Source organism: Phoxinus phoxinus (assembly GCF_949152265.1).
Source record: "Phoxinus phoxinus genome assembly, chromosome: 10".
Lineage (NCBI taxonomy): Eukaryota > Metazoa > Chordata > Actinopteri > Cypriniformes > Leuciscidae > Phoxinus > Phoxinus phoxinus.
Genome location: NC_136885.1, coordinates 20,704,774 through 20,730,534, shown reverse-complemented (window position 1 = coordinate 20,730,534; position 25,761 = coordinate 20,704,774). Strand labels below are relative to the sequence as shown.

General features: G+C 38.6%; 1 protein-coding gene across 2 annotated transcripts; it reads left to right on the top strand.

The window, feature by feature from the left end:
- The first annotated feature begins 167 nt into the window (after nt 1–167).
- On the top strand, nt 168–25,324 carry bcl3 (BCL3 transcription coactivator). 2 transcript variants are annotated; one of them, XM_079626796.1, is made up of 9 exons: nt 168–1,056; nt 2,083–2,245; nt 10,522–10,630; nt 19,598–19,805; nt 20,518–20,606; nt 20,747–20,824; nt 21,112–21,279; nt 23,472–23,538; nt 23,631–25,324. In XM_079626796.1, exons 1-9 carry the CDS (start codon nt 561–563, stop codon nt 24,149–24,151), a joined length of 1,899 nt encoding a protein of 632 aa, XP_079482922.1. In that variant the 5' UTR covers nt 168–560; the 3' UTR covers nt 24,152–25,324. The 2 variants fall into 2 exon arrangements, with proteins under 2 accessions (XP_079482922.1, XP_079482923.1); XM_079626797.1 differs by having other exon boundaries at nt 23,612–25,324.
- Nucleotides 25,325–25,761: the final 437 nt, after the last annotated feature.

Below are 25,761 nucleotides of genomic sequence, written 5' to 3'. Positions count from 1 at the left end.
ACTAGTTTTTTATATATATCAACTGCACAGACCTTTTGCAGAGCGTTTAATCGTTTCGCAAATGGGTAGTACAAACGATTCAGTTACAGCTGAAAGGGAAAACCCCAGTTCACTCACCCACCTACTTCCTAATTTGAGTGAATGAGAGAGGGAGACTCTGTGAATTCAGTTCAGATCATAGAGCCAGCGAGCAGCACAGCGCAGAGGTTATCATCATGACTGCAGCGCGTGATCAATAATAGCCTAATAATAATAATGCACATGACATATTGTCATTGCACTAAAATGGCATTCTTCTAATTGCATGTGAAATTAATTAGGATGTTTATTCAGTTCTGTTTTTTTTAAACTGACCATTTCATAGAAAACTTTGTGCATAAGCGAAGGCTATGAATTTAAATGCTTCAGTGAGCTGTGCTAAAACATCTTGAGCAACGCATGTAAGTATGTTGTTTAATCTGGGCAGCAAGAGCATCTTGGGACCGAGTCAAGTTAGTCATGTTGACATAATGTTAATAAAAGGATTCGTCTAGGACCCATATATCGCCTACCCGAGGACAATGACAATGAGCGGCAGTAATCACACTGTGCGATCTGTGCCACTGGATCTTACCAACAAAACCAGAGAGCGTGGGAGCTGCGCGCAACCGGGAGACCAAGGTCGCCCTAAACATACTCCAGAAAGACAGGTGAAACCGAAGCACAAGTTCAGCAATGGACTCGAGATCCTTCCCCCTGAATCACGGGACAGTTGTGATGGATCAGTTTCGCAGACGACTCAAACAGATGATGGGGATGTCAGGGCAAACAGGACGCGTGAGGGTCCCACACAAACCCGACCTATAACCTCTAAGTGCAACACGCGTCCGATAAAGAAACGTCCTTTCCCTCCGGATGTGGATCATGATACCAGTGCTCCAAGAAATATTCCACATAGCCCGGGTGCAAAAGAGTTGAAGGACTCTGCCGTGGGTCAAATACACCCAGATGCATCGCTGATATTCAACCCATTTCGTGGTCTCCCGAGCGTTGACTCTCAGTTCGTAACACCATGTCGTAAGTTTACAATATGTTTATTTTGACTGATCATATTATATTTTAAGCACAAAACTTGGATGACTTTGTGCTATTCAGCTTGTTCATACTTGGTGTGTGTCATTGGTTTGTGTCATTTTGGAAGTAGCCTATGTGTGCCCGTTCGGTTGGAACGCGTGCGTCCGCAATATGATTGCGCAGTCATGGTCAGTCCAGGCTCGAACCACAGTCAGTCAACGCGAAACCATTGAGCTAATCAGCAGGATGTTTGGTTGAGCTGTTTTCAAAACGTGTCAGTGGGTTAAGACATGCAGGTGAAACCGAGGAATATTATAATATATAATGTTTTTTTGTTTTTTTTCAGTAGGCATGTTACCAAAATCATAATATCCACATAGGCCTATTATTTATCAAAGTAAACATAGACATAATAAATTATGTGCGTAAATTTATGTCAATAAAATGACCTGTCCCAGACCCTCCAAAAGTTCCTTTTTTTTTAAGTGGATAAAAATCTTGAGTGATGTTGTATAGCCTAACTTCACAGCTCAGATTAAAATCTAGATGGTTGTGGCCATATGATAACACCTTTAGTGAGATAACAGCTAATTTCTCATTCATTTAACTGAGTGTTACATCCTACCTTGTGTTACAACATTCCTTGTTCTCCTTTATACAGATAATCTAACATACAAATATTAATCTACATAATTATGCTGAAAGCGTCAGACATTGGTATGAATTCCAATAGTGGTCTATTTCTTGCTCTTGATAGTGTGCTATGCAGAACAATCTTATTTTGTCATAAAGATAATCTAAACCAAATGTATCCACACTGCAAATTTCCAAAATTCAGCCCAAGCATTAGCAACTTAATAGCAAACATCTCTTTTTACTTTTTCTTAGCTGGTAAAATGGAAGGACCTGGTAAAAAGGTTCATTCTTCATTATGACCAGGCCAACTCTTCAATTAACTCTTTTTCATTAGTGTTGGTTTGATATGCATGGCTGTTTTGGTTAATATTAATATTTTTTTCTTCTCTGTAGTTATAACAGGCTATCCATTTTTCCAGTGGTCTCCGCATTACAGCCAACAGAAATCCATTGCTATTCCGGTTCCCACTCATTCGCCTCCTCCGCCGCTGGAAAGCACAGATCGGCTGCTGGCAGATATTGCTTCAGCAACATGTCAGGATGAAGATGGTGACACGTGAGTCTTTCACCCTTTCATGCGGTCTTGTTTTGTGGTATGATGGAACAACATTCCTCACAATTGTCACAGGGCCATCATGCATTCCAACAGAGAATTTTCAACAGGTAAAGAAGTAGATCAGACCATATTTTATAGTTTGTACTGTATATTTAAATAGTCGGATTTAAGTCGGAAAACTGCACATGGGTTTATTATTAGTATCTAGGTAAATTATGAGTATCAGTGACATGTACTTTCTGTTTGCTTTTTTTGGAAATTCCAGATTATCCTAGATATGTCACTCTGACTCTTGCTTAGTCATCCAGAACAAAAAAAGAGATCCAGTGTGTTTAAAAATATGTAGACGTGCCTTCTGTTTATGTTGAATCACAAGAGACACGATTTTAGTAGGGAGTCATTGTGACCCCTGTTACCCAGTATATTTCATCACTGATGTTACACTTCCTGTTCAACAAGCTCACTGAGCCCACCAAAATCATCTTATCTGGTAATGATCAACACCAAAAGAAAGATCTGTTCTTTGTATGAGAGAGAGAAAGGGAGACTGATTCTGGAGGAGGGTATGTCTTGTGGGTATGAGTAAGAGTAATTGAGAGAAACTGGTTTTCGATATGTCACGTGCTGCTGTTTCAGGGCTTGGTTTTATGAGTGTGGTAGGTCATGGGGATGCCAGAGATGAACATTCTGGCTCCCTCAGGCTTTGGCATGAACACAAATACATGTACGTTGTTACTATAATATCGGAACCTTCACTCAGTATGAAAATAACATTTCTTATGTGAGTGAAACTTCTCCAAAAATGACACCTGGTGTCACGTAATATTGATATCAAGGTTTAGTCAGCATTTAATGCTTAGTAAACAAATGAAGCTGATTCCCTTTTTGAGAAATGTGGTGATATATGGAGCTCTGCGTATTTTTACTAACCATGTTTTATTTGACTCATCCCATAAAACCTATACCACTTAAAAGGATAGTACCACCCCCCCCCCCCCCCCCCCCCCCAAAAAAAAAAACAAAACAAAAAAAACATTTGTCATCATTTATTCACCCTCATGTGGTTCCAAACCCAATGTGTGGTCACGTAAGTGAAATTTTATAAAAATGTAACAAAAAAGGTCCACAGTCTATTGTCAATAGTGAATTGATGTATGAAGCACGGCACACACAGTCACTTTAAAACAAAGCAGCTTTCAGTTGGTCAATAGGGTGAATCCGTTGAAATCGTTGCGAAATCTGCATGGGGAAATATTTTGCCCTTACACAAAATTCCCTATCGCATACTGTAGATTCCTATTGAAATGAATGGATTTTGCCTATGAAAATGTGACTGCACCTTTAGACTTTCATTCATCTTCAGAACACAAATGAAAATATTTAGTAAATTATGCTCTTTTCCATGTAGTCCCAATGAACAGGGACCTCAAGCTTTAAAATGTGCACAAACGTATCATAAAATTGGTTTATATGATTTGTTAGAGATATTCTAAAGCCATATTATGAGAAACAGACCAACATTTAATAAACTAAAAGTTCTTATTCACTGATAATCTGACCTAGCTCCTTATGATGTATTAAAGGAATAGTTTCCCCAAAAATGAAAATGATCCCATAATTTAATCACCCGTAAAGGTAGGCAATTTGTTTTATAAAACATTTTTCTATATTGGTTGAAACCTTTTCACATCCTGAAAGCAATCAATAAAAGAAGTGGTCTAAATTTTAAAACATGTCCATATATCTTCTGTGTAAGTCATTCGGTCCGAATGCAATGATACAATGTCCTACCTGTCAACATATGTATTTCCATACCTGCACATCCTGTTCACACAGACATCACACATCATCAGCGCGTTGTAGACAGTCGCCGGGCACCGTAAACAAACCGCAGTATTACAGTTTCTCTTAAACCAAAACAATGAGCTTATGTTGTGTTCACGACATGTCATAACTGTTATTACAAGATGGAAACCCGTGACGTTCTACTCTGAGCTGTTCATGTCCTCGGACTCGGATTTATGTGTTTCTATGTCAACACTATCAACACTGACATGAATCTGCAGCAGTCAGGAGGTAAATAAGAGCTCAGTAAGTTGTTTACGTTCATTATTATTGTAATGTTTTTTTGTTCATGTGCTTTGAGACATGAGGTAATTTAATGCTGTCTCTCGTTTCGTGACGCTCCGCAAACTCTGCTGTGTGCGTTTATGTGTTTTGAAGGAGGCGTGGCATCGTGACAAGATGACACAGTTCCCTGAGGTCTTTATAAGACAACTGTGAAATTTTTTGGTCAAATAGTGTTCTGTGCTCGTCTGTGCAGCCAACGACAGAACAGATTGCATGCTTTGCTCTAACTTTTGCCATTGCGTTAGAACTGGTTACACTGTTGTCACTTGCGAAAACCAAATGGCGGCAGCGGCGCGTGGGTTAAAACGTGCAGATTAAGGGACGGTAATATTACAATAAAATCCCCTTCATACGTCAGAAGGAGCGCGAAATCTGATCGGCTTATTTTTTTACATGCTTGCAGAGAAAGGCTTACCAAAACAAAGATACTGTGTTGTCACTTTTCACGTTTTCTGGGTTGGTAGATGCACTGGGGAACCGATTATAGCACTTAAACTAGGAAAAAGTCAGATTTTCATGATATGTCCCCTTTAAATATGGATATTTCTCTTACAAAAACCCATCGCTTCGCATCAGAAGGCCTTTATTAACCCCCCTGGAGACAGATTACTTTTTATGATGAATGGATGTGCTTTTTGGAGCTTCAAAAACTCGGCCACTATTCAATGCCATTGCAAAGCTGGAAAGAGCCAGGATATTATTTAATATAAGTTATATAACTCCGATTGTGTTCGGCTAAAAGAAGAAAGTCATATACACCTAGGATGGCTTGAGGGTCAGTAAATTATGGGACAATTTTTGGGTGAGCTAAAATGAATATCCCTTTAATGAGAGTGCAGTGATTCCAGATCAAATCGTTTAATAAATCGCTTCTTCCGGTTCACAAAATCTTTCTGTTCTCAAAGTTCAAATTACTGACTTGGCGCTAGCAACACCGGCGTCATGGGTTAGATTCCTAAGAAATGCATGATCAAATGTAATGCAGCCCACAAGTCATATGTACCACTTTTATGGTGCTTTTGCTTTTGCTTGTCATTGTAATTTTATGGAAAAGAGCCACCAGTTCACTTCTTCAGAATTTCACCTATTATGTTCCACAGAACAAAAACAATTCATGTGTAAGTTTAAAATAACATGCAAACGATGAGGTGAACTGTTAGTGTGAACTTTTCTCATTAAAATGTTGATATTTTGTTTGGCTTTCTAATTGGTGAGATTTTTTCAAACCACATTTCCTCCTTGAACTGATACGCTGCTAAATTTATAGCAAAGTTTTAGTTTCCAGTTGATCCCTATTTCCTGGTTTCTGTCTATTGTTTGCATGCACATACTGTATGTCAATCATGCTATTAAATCAACTGCATTAACACAAACAGAAAAACAACAATCTCTATCTTTTTTCTCACACACTGCCCTCCCCCCTTGTGTGTGCTCTGTCCTGGCTCTTGCGTCAAAGGGTGTCTCGTGCTCTCACCTTGTTTTCTTCTCAGCACTTCACAGACCCTCATTTTCGGGAAAGCCTGATATGAGTGCGAGTCTGTTGTGTGACTGTGGTTTTTTCAGGTGTCTTTCTCTCTCTCTCTCTCTTTCATCTTTTTTTCGCTGCTTTGTGTGTGTTTAAAATGAATGGGCTCAAAAACCCAAACATCCGCTCTTCACTTCCTCCTTTACCGCTTTTTCTCTGTTGCTTATCACCCCCCCCCCCTTCCCTCCTTTCGCTCTGTACTGTAAGCTTACATCCCTGTGACATTTAAACTCTTCATACCCACTTTCTCCTCCTGCCTCCTCTCTTGTAGTCTACGCATTTTTAGTGTATATTTAGTGTATGCATTTCGTAGTCCATGCATGCTTTAAAAATTCTGTCATCGTTTATTCACCCTCATGTAGTTTCGAACCTGTATGACTTTCTTTATTCTGTGGAACACAAAAGAAGATATTTTGAAAAAATGTCCCTACAATGAGGGTCAATGGGGTCCAATGTATATTTTTTGGACCCCATTGACTTTCTTATTTGGACAAAAACAATTTTTAAAATATCTTACTTTGTGTTTCACAGAAGAAACAAAGTGACAGACTTGGTATTTCTGTTCTCAGGGAATGTATTCAATGCAATAGAAGTCACTTTGGATAAAAGTGTCTGTCAAATGTTTAGGTTGTATGTGATGTGAAAGCTGTTTTCAGCTCTCGTGCAGAGAAACATAGAGCCTTGACATAGGGTTTCACTCACCTTGCTTGTAGGAATTTTATAGTCTCCTCTATACCCATTCAAGTTTTTTTTTAAATAAGAGCAAGGTTGCATGTGTTTGGCTCAGGCTGTTAATGTCTTGTCTCAGCCTCTGAGTTTGTTTGCTACAGCAGCAGCAGGCCTGTGTGCTACAGGGGATGTTAGAGGTTTGTGTTTCTGGGCTGTACAGGATGCCACACATGCGCCACTGCCCCGCCTTGAGCCCTTCATCTTCTTCTGATGATGTTCAGGTTCCTACGTCAGTCTCAGCCTGGGCCTTATCTGGCGCTGCGGTCTAACTAACTCTCAGTCACTTCCAGGAACCCAGAGAGTTTCATCTGCCGAAAAGAAAGAGAGAGAGAAACTTATGACCTGCAGTATAAGTGACAACAAAGCCAGTGATCATCACACAGACATATATGTGACAAAAAAAGGCTTTGTATTTTGGATAAAAATAATGTAAATAAAGATATTTAACATAATGTAAAACTAATTGGCCACCAAATGTGACAAGAACATAAGATAAATGGCCAATTAGTTAACATTAGTACATAAAATATCTTTATGTACATTATTTCTATCGAAAACACAAAGTTGGCTTTTCTTATATCACAAAGTGATATAAAATTATTATAAAAAGTATCTTTTTACCGACAAAATTTAATGAAAGGCTACCTGTTTTTGTTGTTGTTGTTTTCTGTATGCAGTATACCAACGCTATCTCACGACCAATTTGTACGAATTCGAATAAGTGAGTAAAAGGTGGCTAATTCGTTCGACTTCACTTGTACGAATTCGTACAATTTGTCTAAACGCCAGTGATGGGTAGGTTTAGGGGCGGGGTCAGGGGTAGGTCATTCGTACGAAATCATACAAATTGGGCAACCTGTAAAATATGTACGATTTAGCAAAAATCATACGAATTCGTATGAGTGAAGACGTATGAATTCATACGAATTAGCCACTTCGTAAAATTTGTACGAATTGCCGTGAGATCGGGTTGACTATATCAGTGTTACTAGCAGTTGCAAGGAACACACAATAAAGATGAAGATCAGGTATAACGTCTTTAATCCACTCAGAAGGTAATACAAAAGAAGACAAGCAAACAAAACCAACTGCTATGCGGAAACGTGACCAGACAATGGGTGAACAAACACAGCAACTTAAACAACAAGGCAAACGAGGGTAATGAATGACACACAGCTGAACTGAAAACAAATTATATCTGTTACTATGACAACTAAAGAGTGGTGGAAATACTGAACAAAGGAAGACAGGAAACAAACTAAAAGTCCATGATGGTGAAACTAAGAATAATTGTGACAATCAGTGGTCTTCAACCATTTTCAGCCCAAATACCCCTTGGTGAATACAGATGGAGGAGGGACTGTCTTTCAAATGTTGTATAAAATTGTGTTGTATTTAAGCCTGACCTGTAATAACAGTAATATACCATTTTAATGTATTTACTCACTTTTTTATGATGTTTAAATTGCATGTTAAAATATTCAATCCTTATTTTGTTTATGGAATATTGCCGTGCTTATCCTAGAAAATTTATCCGTGCACATCGTTATTTTTTTTGTCAAATTCATGTGCCCTCGTAATCTTTAATCAAAATCTTGCAGCGATTTCTCATATCTTCTATGATGTGTTTATTGGCATGAGGGGCGGGACAACCTGTCACTCACATGAGATCACAGCAATAGGACAAAAAAACTACAAGTAAAAACCTAAATGTTTTCTTGTTCTGGAAGCCGTTTCACTCTGATATACATCACAATAGGGAAGAAAAGACTATCACAACTTCCATGTCATGCTGGCTTTAATCTCTTCTCTGGTGATGTGTGCAGTTCCCCCCCCAATAACTTGTCACTCAGATTAGATCGCAGAAATTAGCTAACAACAATGAACCAATCAATTCCTGGTTGACTAAATCAAGTCCTGCTCTACAGTTTGAGAAGCTTTTTTACTCAAATATAAGTCCCAATAGAGAAAGCGATTGCAATTTCCGTTCCTTGACGACTTTGAAGACCCATACTATTACAGCGCTCACTGCAAATGCAATAGGCAGAGATTTGTTCATTTTGTTCAGCTCTACTTGCAATTTTGATGCATAGAGAAAAAAATACGTCTGTCACATATGACTTATATGTGGCCTTTGCAACATGGCCAGTTTTACTTGTTCTGTGTAAACATACAATTCTCAAACCTGATAAAGACTCCTTGATCCAAAACAGGGTCTTGTCACAAGGGCTGAACACATGGCCCTGATGGCAGAACTGAAAAAGCATGAGATTTCCTGAAGTACGCTGACATTGAGCTCACTTACAGGAAAGGAGGCAAATAAAGAAAGAATAAAGCTACTAATAATCTCTTCTGCTTTCTTATCAAAAGCAAAGAACAGGCAGTGCAGGCGGGTCATAGCCTGAGTCAGGCCAGCTTGTATTCGTTTTGACTAGATCGCTCTTCTCTTCCTCTTTTGGTTTGATGCTTCATGGAGGAATTTGATTGTATGGTGACTGTTGATCCGAACAGGGAATCGTCTCCGATCTTATGTTATATCACCTGTTCTTATACATGTTCTTATACACTTGTGGTTATATATGTAGTACTGCGATTCCTTCTCTCTGTTTTATTTCCAAAATCTTGCCACAATGGAATAACCCACATGAGGCAATTGCAACAGCCAATTATAGGACAATATTTACATTTATCACTATGAATCAGCTCCATAATTCAAATCATTGGCTTTTCCCACTGTCTGTGTTCCGGCTTGTTTCATCCCACAGTGACTCAATACAAGTCAAAAGACAATATAAACAATGAGAGCCCCTGTTCTTTACTGTTCCCTTTTTTCTGTCCCTCTCTCATTTTTCCAGCTGTTGCAGTATGACTTCCCATCAGGGCCTATTAACATTCTTGCCACAAGAACTGTTTTATAGTTCATAATGCAAGAAATTAACATTTTACATTGATGTCGGCATTGATAAGAACCCTAAGTGTTAGTCGTGCTAAAAAAGTGTTTTAAAATTATAATATATTTTATCTTGATGGCTTCTGTATGTTTGCAATGCTTCAGATATTTGTTTTATAATATGCAATTTTCTATGGCCATATATGTTGTTGCACTCTGCACATAGTATTGATTCCACTGTTTTAATATTGTTTTGCATTTTATAGTGAGCAATTGGTGTGCAAATGGTGCATGTTGTACTCTTCAGATAAGTTGTGAATATATATATCATGCGTGTGTTTCAAGTCAGTGAAGGTTCTTCTTTGTAAATTTCTCAGGGTTTCGTGGGAAGTTCTGCTATAGGAGTCTGAAAAGCACAGAAAGCCCCTAATGCAAAAGTAAATATAATGATAATTAGTATTCAAAACAGAAAGAACAGTGCCATTGTCCCTGAGGGCAGGAAGTGACTTCAAACCAAAGTAGCTGTTCCTGGAAGCAGATTTAGAAAAAAAAAAAAAATCATTTAAAAGATTTCATGAAGAGTCCCTTTCTCTTTCTCACACTGTTTTCTTCCTCTTCCCAAACTTTGACTTCTACACTCTCACCTCAGAGAGGCTTTCTGTGAAATGATAGAGAGATAAGCATTTCCCTGTACTCACCAACTGGTTGCATTAAAAGCCACTGTGTACAAGATGAGTCATACACATGATTGTTTTTTACAAACCTTTAGTCCACCAGGTGAAGTGTCATTCAGTCAACCTTTTGAACTCGTTGGCTGACTTGTGCGGGCCATTAAAAAAGACAGTCAACCCTGTATTGTTACAAGAAATGCATCACTATACATTTTGATGGTACTAGTTTTGTTTGTGTGGTTAAATGCTAATGAATTTACAGGACTATGTATGCTGCTTTTGCTGTTATTTCTGTGTTTAGGTAATTAATGCATGTGTGTATTATTTGCAGACCTCTTCACATTGCTGTGGTCAAGGAGAACATCCAACTGGTTAGTTGGCTAATTGAAATATTTCAACGGGCCCACAAAGACCTGGACATTTTCAATAATCTACGACAGGTAAGGTGTATACAAACACAGCAAAGAAGGTAGCATTTTACAATAAGGTTTTATTTGTTAAAGGGATAGTTCACCCAAATCTGTTATCATTTACTCCCTCTTAAGTTGTTCAAACCTGTATGAATTTCTTTTATCTGCTGAACAAAAAAGAAGATATTTTGAAGAATGTTGGTAAACAAACAGTTGATTTATATAGTATTTTCTTCAAGTCAATGGGAAGTCAATATGGAAGTCATCAACTTTTTGGTTACCCATATTCTTCAAAATATCTTATTTTGTGTTCAGCAGAAGAAAGAAATTAATATAGGTATGAAACAACTTGATATGGCAGCTTGTTTCCACCATGGAATAAAAAAGGTAATGGACTTTTTTTCTCTCGCAATTGCAAATTTATACCTCGCAATTCTCAGAATTCTTGCAAATCTCAGAATTGTGTGATATAAAGTCACAATTGACCGTTCGCAAAAACTTCAAAGAGCCCCCTTTAGTTACTGTTGCTATGTCCGACAAGCGACGCCGCTCTCACGTCACACACCATGTTCTCACACAATGAAAAATACATTGCGGAGCAAAGAGGACACTTGACAAGGTGTTGACAGACAGGACAGACCAGGTTACTTTTAATATGAAACAAAGTCTCAAATTTCAAAATAGGTCATTTTTTAAAGAAATGTAAACAATAAATACCGTTTTGTGGCTCTTTAATGTGTCTGACAGATCGCTGTAGAGCCTCTTTGGGACTTTAGCTTATTTACCGTATCCCCCAGAGTTAGATAAGTCCATATATACCCTTCTCATCTCCGTGCGTGCCGTAACTCTGTCTGACGCACCCACCGCTAGCCTAGCTTAGCACAAAGACTGGAGGTAAACGGCTCCAGCTAGCATACTGCTCCCAATAAGACGCCAACATTTTCCTAATATACATGTTGTGATTTATATAGTCACAGCGTGTACAAATAACAAGGTCACATGAGACACGGCCATCTTCTAACCATATACATACTGGGAACTATTATTCTCAGAAGCACTGCTACTTGGGCGGAGTGATTAGCACAACACTCTGAGCGAATTCTCTGCTCCTCACCACGGGGCTTCTCAGGTGCTGCGAGCAAATCACTCCGTAGAAGTAGCAGTGCTTCGCTATGGCTAGCGGTGGGTGCGTCAGAGAGAGTTACGGCACGCACGGAGATGAGAAGTGTATGTACGGACTTATATAACTCTGGGGGATACGGTGAATAAGCTAAAGTCCCAAAAAGTCGGAGTGTTCCTTTAAAGCTGCTCATCTCTTCCTTCTAGATAATTTATAGCATCAAATAAAAATGAAAGAACATAAGACATGACATGAAGGAATGTTGTTTTAACTGCGGAAAACTTTAATTTTTCTTCTCAGTAACAATTGTTTTTGTTTGTTTTACAGTTTCTGTTTAAAAAAAAAAAGCAGCTTTGTCATAATTATAGCAGAAATGCTGGAGGAAATATTGTAATATTGCAATTGTAAAATAAAATTTTATTGTTAGTTAATGAAGTTAATGAATTTAACCTTATTGTAAAGTGTTATTACCTACATTGGCCTTTACAGCAGGGTGTAAAAGAAAAGAAGGGAAGTAATGTTAGTGATTGTTGGATTAATAGGATTTAACAAACAACACCGGGCTAGTTAAACCTGAGTTCTAGTCCCTGTGGGGCATATGTTGGTTAACTGTAAATTTCCACAATAGTGTTCTTAACTGTTACATGATAAATTTAGGTTTAAACAGAAGAGGAAATTACTCCAAGGGCACTGTTGTTCTCAGGCAGTGCCGACGTACTGTTTGCGGTTATTTGAGCACCTTTAGTCGTCTCTGGCCTGCCCACTTGTGTGCTCACCACATGGCCACCACAACACACTGTGTGCTTCGCTTCATCTTGCTCCCATGTGTCAGCAGCATTGTGAGCGCACAGACCTGTCAGACTGTTCCCAGGCTTTCACATCCTGCTCTTCTCCTTTTTGCAACTCCTGGTTGCGTTAACCCTTACTTCCACCACTGTCACTCAACCGCATTATCAATTACCGCCATTGCATGCCTAACCAGGCATCAAAAATTACCTCAAATTCACGTTTAGGTTTCACTTCATGTAGAGACGCACTTTCACACACACACACACACACACACACACACACACACACACACACACACACACACACACACACACACACACACACACACACGAATGCCTGTATATTCACAGGCAGCCGGCAGTTACCAGAAGCTGCGTGTATGTCTTAGCCGCGGGCTGAAACTTGTTTCTGTCAGATTGTTGAGGTTAACATTTGTGTTATATCCTGTGTTCATTTCTTATTTCCCCAGAAATGTGAACTGCACATTAGCATGTCTTTGAAGCTTAGATGGAGTTTTGATTCACTTTTATTGCAGCATTTGAAGAAAATTACTGTTTTGGTGTTTCAAAATCCAAGATTAGCGAGGGAACACAATGATTAATGTGATATTATAATGGCAGGCAGACACACACAGCTGACTTGTACGATACAGAGGAAAGTGTTACTACAGCTATCATTATTACTACCACTAGAAATTGTACATGCTAGAATGACTTGTATCGCCATGTCTCTGGTTCAGCTCCACACTTTTGTAAATCTTGTCCTCCCACATGTCTGTCACGACCAACACTGACACTGACATTTAAAATGCACATGAGAAGAGAAGTGTGTGTGTGTGTGTGTGTGTGTGTGTGTGTGTGCGTGCGTGTGCGTGCACATGCCAAATGTGTTTTGCTTATTATCAATCAAGCAAGACCGCAGCTGATGAGTTGTTTGCATGGCCTGTCAGTGAATTCATATATGTTTTTATACTAGTATGAGTGTATGTGCAAACACAGTAAAAGCTGCTGGTGTATGCATATGAACTTAAGTATCCTCATTCCGATAAGTCACATGACCCCCCCCCCCCCCCCCCCCCCCTCACACCCTGGGTTGTTTCTCAACATACCTTGTGTTGAGGTTTGAAGGGTATTAAAAGGGACTTTCCCTCCCTCTCTCTCTCGCTCTCTCTCTCTCTCGCTCTCTCTCTCTCTCTCTCTCTCTCTCTCTCTCTCTCTCTCTCTCTCTCTCTCTCTTTTTATCTTTTTTTACCCTGAATTATAAAACATTCCTATCTGCTTTTACTACGAGTAAGAGACTCATAGATATCTTCACAGAAAGACTAACCCATAAGTTAACTATGCATGGCTATATTAGCATTAATTTCAAGCATAAAGCATATCATTAATAGTGCCTGTTGAATTCCTTAATGCATGTTCTGGTCTTATTGTGAATGATTAATTGGTGCATGTTACTTCAAAAGAAAAAATACATTCTATTTTTAGTGTTTAAACTTCCTCCTGTCAACTTGTGCAATTTAATGTTAATGTTAAAGTGCCCCTATTATGGTTTTTCGAATATTCCCTTTCATGCAGTGTGTTATATAGCTGTTTGTGAATGTAAACGTTCTGCAAAGTTGTAAAGTCGAAAGTGCACAATGAATAAAGTTATTGTCTCCCAAAAGAAAGAATCGACTCTGAACCGCCTTAACGAGTTGTTCCCTTTCGAACGGTCACTTCATATTGCGTAGCTATATGTAAAGTAAATGTAATTAAAGCGCATTGCAACTGCACAGCTAGCACAGTGATACTGGCTCACTCATTGGCTGTGCTGCAGCAACTGCACATCCAATGGTAAAGGCACCTCCAACGTATGCGCCAATCAGCTAACAGCGCGCCGACATACGTCAGAGCCCGCCAACAGGTTCCTTCTGTCGCCGTTCTCCTGTGGCCATCCGGCGATCAACATATATCCTTTTCTCTAAAACTGTTACGTTATACAGTTTGAAAGAGCTCAACGAGCGTTGTTCCAAATGGCTCGTTCTACATGCACCATGTGCGGATCCCATCTGCACGAGGGCGACGGGCACTCAGAGTGTGTTTCGTGCCTGGGGCCTACCCATGCTGAAGCCGCGTCTATCAAGCGAGTGGGAGATTTGCAGGCACTCTCCATGAGCCCCTCCTGTTTGGAGTTTGGTATAGGTGACTCTAAAGTCACACTGAAACCCAAGCATGGCTATGTGCCCAAGGTGCTCTCTACACCGTTTAGAGCACAGGTGATTTCATTGTTGGCTCTTCTCCCTTCTGATGGGGACGGGGAAGACAATTTACTTTGCCCTGTCAGGGCTCTGAAGGTCTATTTGGAGCGCTCCGCATCCTATAGGCAGTCAGAACAGCTCTTTGTCTGCTTCAGTGGCCGGTCCAAAGGGGCTCCTGTCACGAAGCAGAGACTGTCCAGATAGATAGTGGATGCCATATCACTGGCATACACCTCTGTGGGCCAGGGTTGCCCTTTAGGCACTAGAGCCCATTCCACTAGAGGTATGGGCTCGTCATGGGCATGGTTCTGTGGGTTTCCCATTCAGGACATTTGTGCAGTGGCCGGCTGGTCTTCGCCCTCCACTTTGGTGAGGTTTTACAACTTGGAGGTTCCTTTCCTGCAGACGAAGGTCCTTTCTGTATGATTAAGACTCGACTAGTCTGGTCTTATCTATGTATTTAAGTCACTGTTCATAAGCACACTATCCCTTACTATGAACCAGCCTCTGGCTGTTTTTGTATTAGACCCGAGGGTTCTGGTCTATTGATAAGTTATTGGGGGTATGAGGATAGTGTTATTATTATATATCTGATTTAGACCCGACGGTGTCTGTTCTTATCAGTATATTATGCATATATATATATATATATATATATATATATATATATATATATATATATATATATATATTTTTTTTTATTCTGTCTTGTTTCGTGGACTCAGGGGTCCTGAGTTTCATGTTCGGCCAGTTACTTATGGTCGGCGTTTTACATGGCGTCCCCATTCCGTATAGCTACGCAATACGAAGTGACCGTTTGAAAGGGAACTAGTATTGTGTAGCCTGCCGCACTAGTAACGTGGCAAGTTTGTCGCTTCAGTCGATCTAAACCTGCTATAATGGTGAGTTCGGCTCATTTTATAGACTCTGCCATGCCCTGTTGGCGGGCTCTGACGTATGTCGGCGTGCTGTTAGCTGATTGGCGCATACGTTGGAGGTGCCTTTGCCATTGGATGTGCAGTTGCTGCAGCACAGCCAATAAGTGAGCCAGTCTCACTGTGCTAGCTGTGCAGCTGCAATGCGCTTTACTTTTTAAGCTTCAATAAATCTGAGGAAATGAGTTTCCCCCACTGCGTATAGCTACGCAATACTCGTTCCCTATCTCAGGGAACCGAGGTTATGATAGTAACCGAGTAGTTTTTCATTCGAAACCCACTGCTTTGCTGTTCTACGTCACTAGAAGATACATTTGCATAATGCCCCCCTATGTTGCACGTTGTCTGCCCGGGTTATTTTACTGACGACTGTTCCAACATTGGATTTGCAAAACGCTTGCTCTTGAAAGATCAGTTCTCAGTTTATTTAGATCAGCTTGTTTCTCAGAATCACAATCTGTATGTATAAATAATCATTGATGTATATATTTTCTTCCTGGTGTTCAAAATATTTTTTGTTTTGTATTGTGTAAGTTTCCGGCTAACGGCTAAATCATGTTATCACTGTCTTACTGAAATGGTTCTGCTAATCAGCTGTGGGCCACTATTACCTAAACTTTAGTCTATTAATGTAGATTATCTGTAGTTCTTACTACTTTGAGTAAAGATAAAGGATGGAGCAAGCTTTGTTTTACAATGTTACATCAGTCCTTTACGTTAGTGCTCAGCTAATGTATGCGCTGTTATTGATTCAGTTCCCGCATGTGCACCACAGTAAATTTGAAATATACACATTGGTTTGTTGATGAACCTGCACTTGTTGATGCTAATGGTGAGGAATTACAGTTGCAACATCTAATAATGTACCTCAAACTGAGTAGCGTATCACTGAGCAACGTCCTGCTCAAGTCATCCTTGCGATGGGAGTTCAGATTGAATAACTAGTCCTTCCAAAGTTTCATCATCGGACTCACACTCGGGTTGATATGGTGATATCGGTATCATCGTTACTATATTTACAGTGTGTACAATCGCTGAGGACTGAATAAGCCTCCGGTGCTGCTGACATTCAATGCCGACACGCGCTGTACGTGGTAGACTAATCACAACAGACTGGCCAATCTGAGCAGAGTAGGCTCGCGTAAAGGAGGGATTTAGAGAGGCTGGTTCATCAATCGAGTCATTTAAGAATCATTGAAAAATGTGGTGATGTGAATGGTGATGACTTTTTTTTTAACCTTTGATGCATGTAAACCTGTTGTAGTAGACCTCCAAAACAAAATTAGGAGCCTTTAAAATAGCATTACAGGGGCACTTGAAACAATAGCCAAATAGCTACCTTGCTCAGCTTGGTCACACTGCTCTGTTGACTGGTTTTAGAGGGATTTTGGGCACTCTTCAGATGGTCATGCTGGGGGACCAGATTGGCAACCAGTCTAAAACCAGCTGACCACAAACTTGGTCAGGCTGGGAGACCAGCTTAACCCACATAAGACTGGCAAAACATTTTATGCTGATTTATCCTGGATTTTTTTGTTATTTAGATCTGGCTCTATTTTTCCCTGCAATATTTATTTTGCATTAAATATCATGCTTCACATACGTCACATTATGGAATTAAAATGGGTTTCATTTCAAAAGTGTGACATGAATGTGTATAAAGCAGCATTCATATCTTTGTTGCATGGATTGAGTGCACTGTTTATTTTTCCTTTCTTTTCTTGTCCTTGTGTTTTTGTTTCAGCCCAGTCATCAATGCTAAATCATGCAAGATTTAGTTTCAGTTCGCTAGAGTGTGTTTTTGGCTCATGCATGTGTCATGAGTCTTCCCTTCAATCACTTTCCTTATTCATCCAACATTCCCCTTTTTTCTTTTTTCTGTGTTTACACACAGGAATGTGAGTCTCAGAACTCACTGCAGGGGAGAGGAAAGGGATTTTCCCTCTCTGATCTATCTCTTCCCTTCATTACTCCCTTTGCTTGATCATTTCCGGCTCCTCCTTTCCCTTTCTCTGTCTCTCTCGTCCCTCCTTTTCTCCCCCATGCTCTACCAAGCACTTACATTTCCTCTTTAAACCTTTATTGGTGGTTTATTGGTCAGTTATTGCATTTATGGGAATTGTAAATTGAGAAATGTACCGTTGCACTAAAAACTTCTCTTCTCAATGTAATTTGACGTCCTTTCTTACAATTTCCTGTTTCAGGGCTTGCCTAAAGAGGATGTGAGTGTGTTTTATCCATCACTGTTTCTAAGTTAGATTTGTAGAGATTGATCTGGGCACAAAGAAAAACCCATCAAATTTTATGTGTGTGGTAACATGTCTTTTAGCACATGCACACAAAACTCGAGTGTGTGATGCTTGGTGAGTCAGACAGGATTCAGGGAAATAGGAGTTGTTTTCATAGGAAGGGAGGGCCAAATGCATTGTGACACCAGAGGAATTTCTGTCCTCATTCTCGCTGTACTTTTTTTCTACTGTGCCTTACTGGAACATCCTTCCTCCAGTGATAAACTAGTCCCCAACCCAACTCCCCCACCCCCCCACCCCCCCACCCCCCTCCAACTTTACCTAGCAAGTCTGCACTGATGCTAATCTTTAGCGGGTATCATTAAAAACCACAAACCTCTCTTTATCTTTTTCTCAATCGTCCTCTCTGTCAACAAAACATACACGATAGATTATTTGACCTGCTATGCAGTTTTAGCTTCCTATATTAGCAGAAATGCTAACTTCCAATGTATTTACATGTTCAAGAACTATCAAGTGACTAATGTAATGTTTTATTTTTGCTTCCTTACCTGTATATGCTTACATTGAAGGAACTAGTGTTGTGTGTTGTCATTTTGACTCTCAGTTCTTGTCTGTAAGCCTTGAAGTTTTTTTTCTTTCACTTTATTGTTTTACTGCTTTCAACAACGCTAGTTCTCAAGAATTTACCAAAGGTGAAGGAAACGAAAATAAAGTTCTCCATGATTGGTTTGACCAAGATTACTTATAAAGTTTCACTAACACACCGAGCAGACACGCAAACTTTGCTGTGTTACAGTTATGTCGGTTAATTTATAGGTGAAAATTAAACATTAATGAAATATTAAATAAGTTTATGTTTTTCTATAAATGTATCACTCTGCTTTAATCAGTTTATAGTATGCTGTAACCACCACCTAGACCGTGTAATCAAATATGGCCAATCAAATCAAAGAAGGCGGGCTTTACTATTCACAGAAGCTGAGCGTGAATTACAATTGTTTTGCAATAGAAATGCAATAGAATCGACTGACAGTCTTGCAAACTACTTTATGACAATATAGGCAATCATTTACAAGATTCATGCATTCCATAACTGGAGTGAAAAGAAACATTGCACATTTACTTTTAGCATATTTGCATACTATAAAAGAGTGAATATGTGCATATTTAAACCAAAATATTATTCACAAATAGTTCAAATGGATTACTTTACAATATTTTTTTGTTCTTTTACTGCTTTACTTGTTCTTTGCTTTTCTTTATTTGCTTAAATCCCTTTAACAAGTCATGTTTACGCTCTTAGTTTATTTGTGTGTTAGATAAGTCACTGCATAGCTGTTTACAAAGGGGCGTTAGACCAGTTTTATCTCATCAGATCTGTGGAACTGACCTTTAACCTGTTAGACAAGTTCCAGGTTAGCAGCTACGGTTACAGGAATCCACACCAGGATGTGACTCAACCTATTAGTCCAAATAAACCTGAACACCTTATAAGACATCAGACTAGTAGATTTTTTTTTTTTGATACACAGCTTAAATATTGACATGCAATAAGAGTTGTGAGAGTTTTGATCCTGTGGTTTTAATATAACTGGCCCTTAAATATACTGTGGATTTTATTAACTAAATCAGTAAACTCTCTTTCTCTCTCTCTCGCTCTCTCAGACACCATTGCACTTGGCTGTAATCACCCATCAGCCTATTCTGGTGAAAGCTTTGCTGGATGCAGGATCTGACCCTGGAGCTCTGGACCGTAATGGACAGACAGCGCTGCACTTGTGCTGTGAGCACATAGATGTAGACTGCCTCTCTGTCATCCTCAGACACTACCCCCAAAACCCTTTGCCCCACCTGGAGATCAGGAACTATGAGGGTGAGTGCTGGACCTACATCTAGAATGGTATATTTATTGAATTATATACATATATTTTTTGTAGCACAATAGGGAAATGTTATTTCATAATAGGGTTAAGCTTCACGCCTTAAATCCACAGAGGTGGACTTGGTCAAGATCGACCCATTTGGCTCTGCAGGGAGCACCACTTGAATGGATGTGCTGACACTACAGCTCTCTTAGGTCCTGTTTAGTACAGCAATATAAGCAAATACATAACTGGAAATGAGCATTTATCCTGTTTGTGTCATAATCCAAAACTTTAGAAAATTATACATTCCATCTTCAGAAGGCTGAACTTTAGTATTTTTTGGGGGGCAAATTTTTGCTCATCAGGAAGGAGGGAAGTATATCGCCATCTAGCTTTATTTGTGGATTCTGATACAATAATTCCCTCTTGTAACAGATAACCACTTCTACTACTAAAGAAAACAGTAATTTTTTAAGAATGCTGAACTAAAGTATTATTATTTTAATAGTCTTTTAATAGTAAACAGTACTTGCAGTTGATATTGGCTTCATTCATGTGTAAGAAATGTAAGATGAGACATTTCCTGTTGCTGTCACGATTCAAAAAGTCCCTAGAAACACAGAGTTTTAGTGTTTTGTTTGTGTATTGGTGAAACATGCCGAAACTCGCTTCAGTGGGTCATTCAGATTACTGCATGAATATTTTGTTGTTTAATTTAAGGTCTGACGCCCCTCCACCTGGCTGTGCAGAAAGGAGATAAAACATTGACAAGACTCACACTGGAGAGCGGAGCTGAAATCAACGCTGGGGTCAGTGAATTTGTTGTCATATCCACTACCTTTATGCTTTCAGATGTGATACTATCCCTGCAGTATCGGTGCAATTAGTTGTGTATTATGATCTCTATGGTTCAATTGTTTATTATGTCTCTTTTCCTCTTTTAACACAGGATAATAAAAGCGGTCGCAGTGCACTGATTCATGCTGTAGAAAACAACTCTATTGACATGGTCATCTTGCTGATCGAGGTGTGTGTGTGCATATCTTTTTTCTGTTGAGTTTTTTTTCACACTTCACATGTGATGTCAAATCCAATGAGTCAGCTAATCAGACGGTCATTTTCTTGATCATCATTTTTGTCTGTTCCTTTCATTTTTATCTTGTACTTCTCTGTTGGTGAACACAGGAAAGAACATGTATAACTAGGAGACTGAAAACTTAAACTATTAATCATTATTACTCAGTGTTTGTATGAGAGCATGAGAAGCAGTTATTAGTGTTTACAATGTTTTTTTCTGTGTGCCGTGTCATTCAGAGTGGGTGTGATGTGAACGCACAGTCTTATAGTGGGAACACAGCCTTACACAGCGCCTGTGGCAGAGGTCAGATAGAGATTGTCAGGGTCTTGCTGAAGAATGGAGCTGACAGCAGTCTTAAAAACAACCACAATGACACCGCCATCATGGTAGCAAAAAACAAAAAGGTAAGAACTGAAAGAAATAATGGCAGTAGTGCATTTGAAAACATGTACTGTATATTTATTAGTCTTGCCTAGTTGTGTGTTTATTTACAAAATAAAGTGCTTTTTTCTATTTATCAACATCATATTTAGAAATAAATTAGAGAAAGTCACTAAGTCTTTCATTATAATAGTTAATAAAGTCAGTAGAATATATATAGTACATGAACACTGCCAACAAGTGGCGATTCATAAAACTTTCATTGCTCATTTGTATTGCATATTAACTAACCATACACCTTAATTACCAGTGTCACCAAAGATACATTATTGTTGTACGAAGCCTCATGGAGACCATTTCTTCTAAGAAAAAAATTAACAAAATAACATTTCCTATGACAACTAGTGATTTAATTTGTGATTTAAAATCTTAGAATTTTAAATCTATTTCTCAAAAATTAAAACATTATAAAGTCCCCCTGTAGTCAATAATTTTATCCCTTAAAACTCATCTTTGATCACCAAAATTACATATTTAAGCTTTTTTTTTTGTCCTGTGAAAAACAACAACTTAATGCCTTTTAAATAGCTTGAATGTAACGCCCTTGCTTCATTTAGTATATGTGGATCCATTAGTTTGCTAATTAGCTTTTTGTTTGACTATGTTGTCAAACAGCTAATAATGCGTTGCTAATGTTACACAAACCATGTTCCCGTTGCCGTTCGCCATCTCAAGTCTGCCTTCTAAAAAACAGCATCCTTAGAAAAGCTATGAACAACTCAGAACGTCAGTGGAGTGGCATACCAGTGGCATATAGTTGATAATAACATTGTAATATACATCAAATACCTAATTCACCCACTATATTGCTAAATGTACACAATTTTTCATGTTAACCGGAAAATATACTGGGATAAACTGGCTTCTCTTGAGACTGCCCTGCTTCGCAGTTAATGATATGCTAAAGCTCGCCTGCACTTAACCCTTTCGCACGTACGATCACACCGGTGTGATCAGTCTTGGCTGGTCCCTGGAGCGTACGATCACACCGGTGTGATTAGAACGGTCAGTGCATCACGTGATCAACTGCTAAATTCAAATGTGCTTTCGCGCGTTGGCTGGCGCTGAGCCAGAGACGGACGTGCTTAGTGCTTGTCATATATCACGACTATTCAGTGTTTTCAACCACATAATGTTTATTTTAGGTTTCAGGCATTTAAAATCACATAATTACTAGCAAACCAATGAATTTGAGTTTGTAAAATACACAGATGTCTATGGAAGCGGCAATAATAATCCTTTCCATTATAATAAGACGACACGTTTTATTCATATCAGATACACAATGTGTAAGTAACGTTAGCTTTACATTTTACCCTATTCTTCTCCCAGTTAACCTGCCACTTACTTTCATGTATTTCGTGAGAAGTGGAGGAATTGACGTGTTGTAAATCCAACAGATCCGATTCTCTGAACTGTGGCACAAACTAACATGGCGTCGCCCATCGCGCATACAGCTCAACTAACGCGATCGTTATAAAAGTGTTTAAACAACCAAACACATCCACATGCACATATTTGACAATCGGAATATCTGTGTTTCATGCTATATCTAAAATATTTTTGAATATTTTGAATCAAAAAGAGAAAATTACATAAAAGCAGATCATCATTCATTCAGCGCTGTGTTGTTTGCGCTGTGTCAAGTGACAAGCAATGACGCGTCACCATGGAAACGATAAAGTGACAGGTTCTAAATAACAGTCACCTTGAAAAACTCACGCTGGGGGGTCAGTTAGAATATTTTAAACTTACGTGTGAAAGGGTTTTAAAGCATATTAAAAAGGCCACATATAGACATATAGACAACATTAAAAACATGATTATCCCCACAGGGTGATTTTAAAACCTGAAAGTGATGCTTAAGTTGAAGAACAACAATTCTAATACTTCCAAGTTTATAATACTAAAGAGTATCTGGGATGAATATCAGATCTTTACTTCACTTTGTCACACAATCAAGCTCTATTCATCCGTCAATTTCGATGCTACATTAGCAAAGCCTTATTTCCTGTGTCAGTCCATTCCAGGCTTCTCAAGTTAAAGGTCCCTGAATTTTAAAAAAACAACAACATTGGCCCCATAATCTATCCATGCGTGTCATTATAACTTCTGTAACTCATCTAAACAAGTATTTATGTGATTTTGTCTTAAGGTGTCTGATGTGCTGCGTGGGAGGGGCACTCGCACCTGCAATGGGAAAACATTACCCAGCAGTAATGGTAAGAGTCTCTCTGAAATTACAAGAGTGAAATTATCTCTAAACACTTCAAGTAGGGCATTTAAAGTTTTTAGTCATTTCCCCCCTGTTTAGGCTCTCTGTCCCCTGGCAGCTCCAACCATTCTCCCCAGATGACTCCCACTTTTCAGCGCAGTACGTCGCATTCTCCTGTGAATCCAAATTTACCACGAAGTCAGTCGGTGGAGAGCATTTCAGAACGTCAATCACCGATGAACAGCAATGAAAAAACCCTTCTGCAAATGTTGCCTCGGACACACCATAATATAGCAGTAGACAACAGGGCAGGCTACGGAATGGCACTCCATCCTTTCCCATATCTGTCACCGTCTGGGTACGACCAAATTAAGCCGCCTGTCTCTCACATCCAGAGAAGGACTCTAATCGCTTCCCCTCTTTACTATCCCCCTGGTATTCAAAGATCTCCATATTACTCAGATACACAGATAATCTTACTCCCCAATATCCCTGTGCCAATCGCATATGGCTCTCCCTCACAGGGTGCTGGTAGCCAATCACGGCCATCCAGTCGCAGCAGTGACCAATCAGACATGTCTACTGTGAGTGTAAACAGTGAAGAAAGAGGTGTGAGTTGATAGCTGCTAGATATTTAAACAGCTGGCCCTCTTAAAGGGATAGTTCACCCAAAAATGAAAATCCTGTTTGAACATATGTAGTAACTAAATGGCTTTTGTGACCATATAATTCAATTAGTAAGGTTCTAGAGTGAGTAAATTATGATTTTTGGGTGAACTAATTGAAAGTGGTGTTTGAATATTATTTGTGTTTGGAGAACATACTGACTGATTTATAGCATGTATATGTATCTAAACATTTTTCAAATCCTTTCAAATTTGTATAAGTTGATGCTGATGTTATGAAGTTTTGCTAAATCAATAACATAACTGTGTATTTGTGTTACCAAGTGTTTTGCTTTGTAATTGAAATGATTATGGTGATTTTGTCTTGTATTTTAAAGAGCTATGATATTTATACTACTATAGCAAGAAACTGATATTTTCTTTTTCCCGTTTCATTTTTTTTTTTTTTTTACTGTGGAGTCTGTATATTTATTGACAGCATTTTAGTTTTCCCATGTACAGATTTTCCAGAATTAAGTTACCCAAATTCGTATGACAGAAAATCTCTAATCGCATTCATGTTTACAAAAAAATGTTTATTGTCAAAAAATTTATTTCACACAGTGTGGCTCTCAAAAGAGTATCATTAAGGTACACACATGACAGCCAATATCAACCAAGTACAATGCATATAGAGGTCGGGATAGATTTATCTACAATGAACATGGTCAACTATTGTCAAAGAAAGCATTGAGATTTTTTGCAGTTATATTGTTTTTGTGCCTGTTTATTACACCTTATTACACCAAAATGATTACTCATGCCAATTTTATTTTAGTGCAAATCTTTGAATGGCAGCTTGAAATCTCTGTCTGAGGAAGTTATGTGACAAATTCTGAGTTTTGACTCTTAGTTTTGACGCTTAAAATGTATAATCTTGTAGAAAGCCAGTGTGGAAAAAAGGTAACTGTGGTAACAGGAGAATTAAAACCATTAACAGCATTTTAAGAAACTGTGATTAACATGCAGACAGACATGGGCTTTGATATGAATTTAAAAAAAGGTACTTAATGGTGATATTGCTGACAGTAATGTATAGATTTTAATTTTCATATGAATGTGTGAAAATAAGTTCAGAAATCTAGAGTCACCTAGTTTACTTTGAATAAAAAAATACATATTTTTATACATATCTGCATTTCATGACTAATATTTGTATAATACAGTAGGCAACATGATTTCTTCAAACATCAACAACAAAATGCTTTTTTTTTTTTGTTAAATGAAGTTATATGAAAGACTTTTTTCCATGTCTTTATAATTGTTTACTACTTTTCAAATTATTTTTTATGTATAGATGTATTTATTTATTCACCTTTTGTCCAGACATAGGCTTTCAATGTTAACATAAAAATACATTATTCATGTATGTTTAAAACTAATGATCTAAACCTCGTCAATATTTATTATTTATATTAATAATGATGTTAATGTGATAATTTTTCATACATGACGAAACATTATCACCACAACTAAATATTTGGGCATGCTTGATATGAAATATAAAAGTTGTGGTGGGTGATGATGATATGTGTGTGATAAATGTTTCTGAAAATCCACAGGCT

Coding starts and splice junctions, on each gene's coding strand:
- bcl3 (XM_079626796.1), top strand. CDS start 561: ATGACAATGAGCGGCAGTAATCACACTGTGCGATCTGTGCCACTGGAT. Junction 19,806..20,517: donor GGAGATCAGGAACTATGAGG/GTGAGTGCTGGA, acceptor GTTTAATTTAAG/GTCTGACGCCCCTCCACCTG. Junction 20,825..21,111: donor TGGTCATCTTGCTGATCGAG/GTGTGTGTGTGC, acceptor CGTGTCATTCAG/AGTGGGTGTGATGTGAACGC.